Source organism: Colius striatus, chromosome Z (assembly GCF_028858725.1).
Source record: "Colius striatus isolate bColStr4 chromosome Z, bColStr4.1.hap1, whole genome shotgun sequence".
NCBI classification, from domain to species: domain Eukaryota; kingdom Metazoa; phylum Chordata; class Aves; order Coliiformes; family Coliidae; genus Colius; species Colius striatus.
Window position 1 is genome coordinate 51,157,569 of NC_084790.1, and position 8,944 is coordinate 51,166,512.

The 8,944-nt window shown below is 42.5% G+C and overlaps 1 protein-coding gene across 2 annotated transcripts; it reads right to left on the bottom strand.

Moving 5' to 3' along the window:
- Positions 1–380: 380 nt before the first annotated feature.
- BTF3 (basic transcription factor 3) lies at positions 381–8,729 on the bottom strand. 2 transcript variants are annotated; one of them, XM_062018963.1, is made up of 6 exons: positions 8,611–8,729; positions 8,160–8,228; positions 4,871–4,984; positions 4,467–4,668; positions 1,002–1,058; positions 381–467 (listed from the first exon to the last, which is right to left on the bottom strand). In XM_062018963.1, exons 2-6 carry the CDS (start codon positions 8,226–8,228, stop codon positions 421–423), a joined length of 489 nt encoding a protein of 162 aa, XP_061874947.1. In that variant the 5' UTR covers positions 8,611–8,729; the 3' UTR covers positions 381–420. The 2 variants fall into 2 exon arrangements, with proteins under 2 accessions (XP_061874947.1, XP_061874946.1); XM_062018962.1 differs by lacking the exons at positions 381–467; positions 1,002–1,058 and adding an exon at positions 1,068–2,505 and having other exon boundaries at positions 8,611–8,693.
- Positions 8,730–8,944: the final 215 nt, after the last annotated feature.

An 8,944-nucleotide genomic window follows, 5' to 3' on the forward strand; every position in this document is an offset into this window, starting at 1 on the left:
GTAAAGCCTTTTATAATTGCTTCATATTTACAGTCAACTTCTTTTCCCTGCTTTTCTGACAAGAAGCCACACCAGAAAGTTTCTTTTATATTTTATTGGATGTTGAAGTTCATTAAAGATGGGGTTTTGCTTGTATACAAGGTCCTGAAAATTGTGCCTAGGCAGAAATTCCTTAGTAATTTGACTTGTTTCAAAGCAGAGGTTTGTTCAATCAGGTCACAAAAATAAAACTGTGTACAGGCCGTAACTAAAGAGCTGCAGGTTCAAGGAGCTTCCAAGTATCACAGACCTTGAGATCCCAGCAGGAAATACAAAGACCTCACCAGGAAATTTTAAAAAAAGCCCTTAAAGCAGTCACAATATAAAATAGCAGACCCATGTAGCTTTTTCAAGTTTAGATTTTATTCAGAAAGTGACAGTTCAGTTTGCTTCATTCTTCGAAGCTTCATCGAAGTTTTCAACAAGATCTAAAAAAAGAACATTGCAATTAAAAGTTTCACCCAGTTTTGCTTTGCCAAACATTTGTTTTCACTGTTTTCCCAAGTTCTGCTTTATTGTTACGCGTTTACAACACAAAAAACTTTTAGCTTACAAAATACAGACCAAACACCTTCTAAGAGCTTCATGGTTCATTATTCTTGCTCAATCATGTAAGTTTGGATGGTTCACAATAAAGCAAGATTCTAAGAGCATTCAACTTCACTGCATCCACTGGGGCATATACACCGGGCAATGTGATATTGAGAAAGTAGTTTCTTCTCACCCTTCTTAATGAATATTAAATAGTTATCTTAGCCATAGCTATTACTTTTACGCAGGACAAAAATGTTAGCTCAAACCAGTAAGTCTCTCATGGTGTCTGCAAATAATGAAATAATCTGCCCCCAGAAATTCTGCAACACTGACTAGTCAATACTCATATGGTCCTTAGTCTAATGTTACGCCACCTGTTATCTCTTAGCAAAACTCACTTCCTTTTCTTCCACAGGATGTTTTCTTACCTGGAACTTCATCATCATCATCTTCTCCAGTAGCAAGTGGTGCTTTTCCATCCACAGCTGCAAAAGCAAGTAGTTCAAAAGCATCAGTCAAGCTCACCATCGGTATCTTGATTAGTTGCTGTACTTATGTTTTTTGAAAACATGATCAAAGTCTCTCAGCTAAGCTGCAATGCTTTACATACTTACCCCGTTGAAGAACAATCTTCAGCTAACCTAGGAAGTTCACATTCCCTTTGTTACTAAGGGTGCTCAAAGAGCCCCGCCCGGAAACAAGAAGATGCATGTGATACCAGCTTACCAGTCCCCATCTTCTAGCTTATACTGTGTGCCTTGCACAGAAGTCATTTTCAGCTCCAAGTGCAGAGACCAATTTTATCAATTTCTCTTAAAAGCAGTTTTGTTCATTGACTATTCTGTGGTTAAGATTTATGTATTTTATAGCACCAAGTTTTAAAGACAAGATCTTACCATCATATGCTTTCAAGGAAAACAGGAGATGAAATTGTGAAGCTGTACCTCAAGCGGCAAAGTCAGAGGAATGTGGAGCTGGATACACAACTGCACACTTATGTGGTTGAAGTGATCACATATTCTGGTCCATTGACACAGTCACTTCTTAATTATCCCCATTGTACTTGCAAGAGCCAGTGAGACATAACCATGGTATCAGACCAATGAGCATTTGCTGAATTGCAGCAATATAATGCTAAGAGGTATCCCAGGTCCCAGGGTGCCTGTGCCACTACTTTTACTGCTACTCTTACCTGTGCTACCAATGGTAAGCTGTCTTGTATTCTCTACCACCTCAGTTTTATCCTAGTTAATCCTTCTCAGTTTTCAAAAAAAGCACAAGAGATGGGTTCATACTGTACCCTGACTTCTAGAGAACCAAACCAGATGAACATAAACTATGGTCTGAAAGGGCTTGGGATGTCACAGCTAACCATCTTTTTTCCTTTTTAACAGCAAAAAAATTGTTGAAGTGCATCTTGGTGTCAAATAAGACATTTTAAAAGCAAACCATGTTATCTCCTCCTAAATCACCCACATTCTCTCTCATTCAACGCCAGAGGAAGTTTACTTTAGCACCTGCAAATGGAATCATCATGAACGCTTCACTTTTTGGTGTCAGGCTTCCAAATCTATAAGACAACGCTGAATGGAAAGTTTTGTGCATTATTCTGGTATCCACCCAAAGTGGAAAGAACAGTAATTTACTAAGTCACACAAAGCAAGCACTTTAAACTTCCCAGGCATTAAAATATCATAATTAGTCTTACCCAGAATATACCCACCTTTGTATGAGAAAAGACATCTTCAGGGATCATTTTAGAATATTTTTTCTTTTCCTTTCAAGTCCTACTACTACCACAAGGAAGCCACAAAGGTGACATCAGAAAGAAGGACCTGAGCACCACAGGGAAAGAAGTTTATCCCACTTTCCAAAGACTACTTCTGCCATGAGTTTTTCAGTGGGAAGTTGGTAAGAGAGAAGTATCATCACCTTTAGGAATGGAAACAGAGGCTGTCTTGTCAGCAGCAAAGCAAGAAAAAAAAGCAAGAATCAAGTTCAGAACTACCAGAAACTGGACACAATGATAAGCATCTCCCATTTTGTCCTTGTGTAGCGTGTTCCATAACTTGGAAGGAATGGGCTTACGATATATTAAAAAAGCTCGAAGATCATTGTAGCGGTTTTGCCTGGGCCAGATTTTTTGGTAGCAGGGCAGCTACAGGAGTGGCTTCTTTAAACAAAGATCTGCCAGAAGCTTCCCGAGTAGCTCACAGGGTTAGGGCCAGTCAATTCTAAGGTGGACCCTGCACCTGACCCGGGCCTGGCCAATCAGTAATGGAGGTAACGCCTCTGTGAATATGTGCAGGCAGCAACAGGGAGGGAGCATGTGAAAACATCTCCACAGACACCAAAGTCAGTGGAGAGGGAGGGGAAGGAGGGTGCTTAGGCACTGAAAAGTCTCCCATGATATGTGTTGAGGACCATGGTGAAGTAGGTTGTGCCCCTGCAGTCCATGGAGGCCACCAGGGTGCAGAGACCCACTCGCAGCCCATGGAGGAGCCCATGCCGGAGCGGGTGGGTGCCTGAAGGAGGCTGTGACTCCCTAAGAAGTTCATTCTGGAGAAAGTTCCTGGCAGGATCTAGGAGTTCGTGGGAGAGGTGCCCATGCCAGAGCAGGTTCGCTGTGAGGACTTGTGATCCTCTGAGGACCCCAGGCTGGAGCAGTTCGTGAGGAGCTGCAGCCCATGGGAAGGACCCACACTGGAGAAGCTCACAAGAGACTGCGTCCCGCGGAGGGGACCCCACAGTGTAGCAGTGGGAAGTGTGAGGAGGCCTCCCCCTGAGAAAAAGCAATGGCAACGGCAAAGTCCATCTGTAATGAACTCACCGCAACCCCTATCCCCCCCGCCACTGGGGGTGGAAGGAGGAGGGAAGAGGAGGGGTGGGGGAAGGTGTTTTTAAGATGGTTTTATTTCTCATCTTCTTATTGTTTCTTTAATAAACCAAACCTTTTTCTCCCTAAGTTGAGTCTGTTTTGCCTGTGATGCTTATTGCCAAGTGACCTCTCCATCCTTTTTTCAACTCACAAGCCATTTGTTGTATTTCTCTCTCTCTCCTGTCCATTCAGTTTAGGAGGGGGAGTGGTTTTATGACTTGGTGGACATCGGGCTAAACCACCACAACCGTACATGCAGGACAGAAGGAATATTCCCAGTGTTGACAAGCCTGTCTTTCCCTCCCAATTCTCATCCTGTGGCAGCAGCACCTTCTACAAACACGGCATACTTGGGTCCCTCCTCTACTTTCCCCCACTGAGTTTTAGGAAGAACAAGTGTTCATGTTCTTTCACTAATTTAAGGATGGAATACAAAGTTGATGTATAATACTCACGATAGTCCTTTTTTATAACTGACTTCCTTACAAATACTGTGTAACTCCCTCCTGGCTGTCAAAAGCTCATACAAGAAATACCTTCACCACACTTGTGAGGCAGCAAAATAATTGCAACACATCTAGCCTAAAGTCCCTTTCCGGGTTGCCTATGTTTCCATTCAAAGCATCAAAACAAACATCCTCAAAAGACTATTGTTGTTTTATACCTTAACTCTTCAAGGGTAAAACCTAAATCTTCAGAACTCATCCATCCAGCTTTAATGAACAAGGCATGTCAAAACATGGTAATCACATCAAGAACTGCCAGGGAATCAAGTTTGGCTACAGCTTTCTTTTCCTACAGTCCTGCACCAGCTGCAAGATAAGCTAACAGGTGCCCTTGCTTTATTTGGCTATACTCATAACTGGATTTGAGTTATAAATAACACCCAAGTGGTCCACTTCTTTTTAAGCATTTTGTAATATACTTGCAGACAGCAACACTGAATTACACTGCTGCTATACAAATGAGCCTCATGTCAGCTGCCACCATGAAATGCATTCAAGTTTCAACTTACATTGCTTGGGCAGGGCTTCTGCCAATCTCCTCAGGCTGGTCAGACTGTCAGCTCCAAGCTGGTTTAAGATGCTAGGAAGCATTTCTGTCAGCTGCTTTGTCTCAGCATGGCCGGTGATAGTGAAAGTGTTGGCAGCCAGAGAAGCCTGAACTTTAGGGTTATTGAAGTGAATGACTGTTCCTTGGTTAGTAAACATGTTCACCTACAAGAAAAAAATATCCAGTATTCAAAGCAGTTTAGTAAGATTTTTCAATTTAACAGAAAATTGAAGTTCTCCAACTTCAAGAAAGACTTATTTATTGACAATTCATGAACAAGTTTAGGACATTTCTTACCAGGAAATTTATTTTCACTCTTTTCTATACACAAATAGAAAATTTACTTTTTTCCATTGAAGCAATTACCTCTTCAATTCCAGAAATGTTGTTGACTCCCAGTTTCTTCAAAGAAAATTGAAGTTTCTTGTCATCTGCTGTAGCTGTTCTGTGGACAACCTTCTTCTTTCTGCGCGCGGTACCCTTTGCAAAAAAATAAATAAATTACAAATTAATACTTCAGCTCTTCACAAACTCTAATCCTTGTGGCCATACAGCTATCCTGCATCCATCCACAAATCAACACAGTTTTATGTCTGTGTTACAGTGCACACAACCCCACCCCTCCAACTGCACTACAGCAGTCCTTCCCTTGCTATAAAGCAAGCTTTCTGAGAGATTTTAGGAAGCAATGCACCAGAAAATGTTTATTCCATAAAGCTTACAGGAATTCTGCAGCACCTGAGGAATGAAAAACTGCAAGTGTACCTTTGTCAGTTATCACAGACATAAACTGAAGAATGAACATAGTTTTAGATAATTACTGAAGTTAATGAATTTGCCATTAGATCACCTTTCTTAACTGTAGCTGAATTTTGATAATAGCGAGAGGCCGTAAAGGTATATATTTGTTAATGATGTGTTGATAAGAAAACTCAAAATACTCTAATTTTATTCCAAGTAGACATCTCCTATGTGATGGACTTCCACACCTGAAGAACACTTGTTTCCCTAAATTATTTTTTAACGTTTTTAAAAAATACTTTTATTCCAGACCACCTCTGTAATTTCTAATTCAAGTCACAGAATCATAGTCCTCCAACTCCTGCCATCCATATGGCACATCCTAGCAATAAAAGAATGTGCTGCTGACCAGACGTATAAACAGCTGCAATACCTTTTTTGTTAACTGAGATGTTAGAAAACTGGTTGGACACTAACACCTCTAACATAATCCCATTACAACCCATGAGGAATACTAATGACAAATTCTCATTAAACACTTGAAGACCACAGCTAAACATTTTAGTGACTTACCTAAAAAGTTCAATGTTCAGTCCCTGTTACTGTGAGGTTAGTACACACAGTAACTTGAAGACTACTAAAGCAATTATTTTAGTACCCTGACTATACCGGAATTGAGGCACATAAGCGTATGTTAAAAGCCTCTCAACAAAAGACCTCTTGATAAGTTTCTGAAAACGACCATCCTGAACCAAAGGCTACATAGGAACATGTACTATGTTTTACCAGAATTAAATACAGATATAATTTCAGATAATCTGAGTTTTACTTAAACTAACAGCGTTCATCTCCACAGATTTCAGGCTGTAAAGAGCACAAGTCTTTACTAAGCAAATTCTACCTTCCTCACGCTGAGACACGCTGTTCACAGTGAACCCCTCTACAATAAAGAGGAAGTGGGTACAGCAGCTTACCAATGGAATACAGACTCACCTGCCACTCCTCTAAAAACATTTGGAAGAAGAGCCAGGACATTTAGCTGTAGCTATATTCCATACAAAAATCTCCAATTTCACATAACAAAGTACCACAGTAGCCCTCCATTTAAGCGTATCTTAGTATATCTGTAAGATCTCCAGCCTCATAACATTATGAAAGTCTTCCAGCACAGGCAACAGGCAAATCTTTTCTCAATAGAAGTGTCTCTTCCCCCTTTGCCTCCTCCACAATCGCCTCAATTTATATGGTGATAATGCCATAAACAACCCCAATAATAATTTCCAGTTATAAAACAAATTTTTAAAGTGAAGTTCAGATTTTCCAAGTATTACACATGTCAATCTTAAAACTGTATGACAGCACCACCATTGTATTCTAAACTTTGCCTATTGTCTCTAAAAGACCTATGTTGACCAGAGCCGTAAAACCTGTAATCTGAGTGCATGCTCTTATGTCATAAACATTAACAGCCTATAAAGTCAATAAACACACATGGATTACATGCACACAATAATCAATGCAACACGGTATTCTCTCCTTAACCAGTAACCAATCCAAAGAATATTAAAAAAACCAAACCACCAAGCCAGTAATTACTACATTAACCCTGATTTAAGGTTGTCTAAATCTCCAGCAAAAAGGGGAAAAAAAAAATTCAAAATGGCCTTGAAAGCTCCTTGAAACTCTGTCAACAAGGGTTCTGTTGAACAGTTGCATTCTAAAATAATATGTGTACACTTCTCCAGGTGTAAAAAGAAAAATACTAAAAAATACTTGCCTTAAAACAGTAAGCATTTTTAATTTGTGTCAATCATATGACCATATGACACACTTATGTTAACTTCCAGATAGTAAGTCACATATATTCAGATGTATAAAGAAAAATAAAATAAAAAGGTCTGAGCACGTTAGTCTGCAATTACAAAACTAAGACCAGTACAGAATTTCCAACTTTATTCTTGTTTTGGTTTCAGCTGGGACAGAGCCCATTTTCTTTCTAGAATGGTGTTGTGTTTTGGTGTGAGAATAATGCTGATGACAGTGTTTTTAGCTCTTGCTAAACAATGTTCACACATAGTTAAGGGTTTTTTAGTGGCTCATGCTCTGCCAGCAAGAAAGGTGGAGGAACAAAATAAGCTGGGAGGAGATACAGCTGGGACAGGCGGCTCAAACTGTCCAAAGGAATATTCCATACCATAAGCTCAGTACATAAATCATGAGGAATCGAACAGGAAGGGCAAATCACTGCTCAGAGATGGGCTGTGCATTGGTCAGTGGGTAGTGAGCAAATGAATTGTGTGTCACTTTTTTCCTTGGGATTTATTGCACTCTCTTGTTATCTTACTTTTCATTATTATCACTACAGTATTTTACCTTTTATTTCAATTATTAATCTGTTCTTAACACACAACTTAAATTTTGTTTTGGTTCTCTTCCTCATCCAATGGGGAGGAGGTGGTGGACTGTGCAAGTGTCTGTGTGGGGTTAGTTGCTGGCTGGGTTTAAACCACAACAGTCCTAAAAAGCAAAAAACCAACCACAGGCATCTTAAGAGATTTGTGATGAGAGTTTATAACATCACCTTCTATAATCTGGTACGGAAACTATACTCAAGCTTACTTGGTGTAAAGTCTACTCACTTCAAATCCTTCATGACTTCTAAAATACCTCATACAAGAACAGAGACTGCAAATCTGCCGTAATGCATTGTAGCAAACCCAAGGAGAAAAGACTACTACATGCTGCTTCATTCTAGAGATCCCTGCAGCAGCATAGCTTCACCAGAGGACATTGAGGCCAAACTGAAAATACTTAGGGCTGCTCCCCATCTCAGTTTCAAGTACCCCTTGTGCTAGACCTGGTAAGCAGGTACATACATGCAGTCCCAAGGGCTGCATAGGGAGATGGCTCCTACCTTGCCACCGATGCGTACTTGGGCCTGTAGCTTCGCAAGCTTTTCTTGGTTCATAATTGTTTCTTTCATCTGTGGAAGAAACAAGAGCATCTGCAGAAGGCACGTCAGGAAGCATTCAGCACTGGGCCTAGCAGCTGGGTGCTGAGCGCTCTGCGGCTACTCACCACCGCACACCTACACGTCCCCCTCCCCCCCCGCACACCTATACTCCCTGCACCTCATACCCATACCCCTCCCTCGCCTCACATCCATATCTCCCCACCATATATCTATATTCCACCGCCAGCAAGAGGGCCCTACAGCCCTAACACAGTAGGTAAGAAGAGGTGAAGCTTCCCTCAGGCCCAGTCCGAAATCACCTTCCCCTAGTCGCCGCCGCCGCCACCCACCGACCCGTGGCCTTCGGCCGAGCAACCACCCCCTGCCAGCCGTCCCGCCGCCTCCGTACTACCTTCCCGGTGCGGCAGCTGCGGCGCTGGAGCTGACAGAACGGTGAGGGCTGCGGGGGACGTGCGGAACCAGTCGCTGCACGCGGAGGCGAGCGAGATGGCGGCCGGAAGGAAGTGCGAAAGGCACGGCGCGCCGAACGGCGCGTGCGCTGGGGCTTGCGCCGACAGGCGGCGCCCCTGCGCGGCACAGGGCGGGGGGGGCGGCCTCCAGGCGCGGGGGGCGCGGGGCAGGGGGCGCGGGCAGGCGTGCGGTACCGCGCCCCGCCGGGGCCCGCACGCCCCCGGGCGGGGTTAATCTCACAGTTACCGGGAATTTGCGTGTCTGGCTTCAATGAC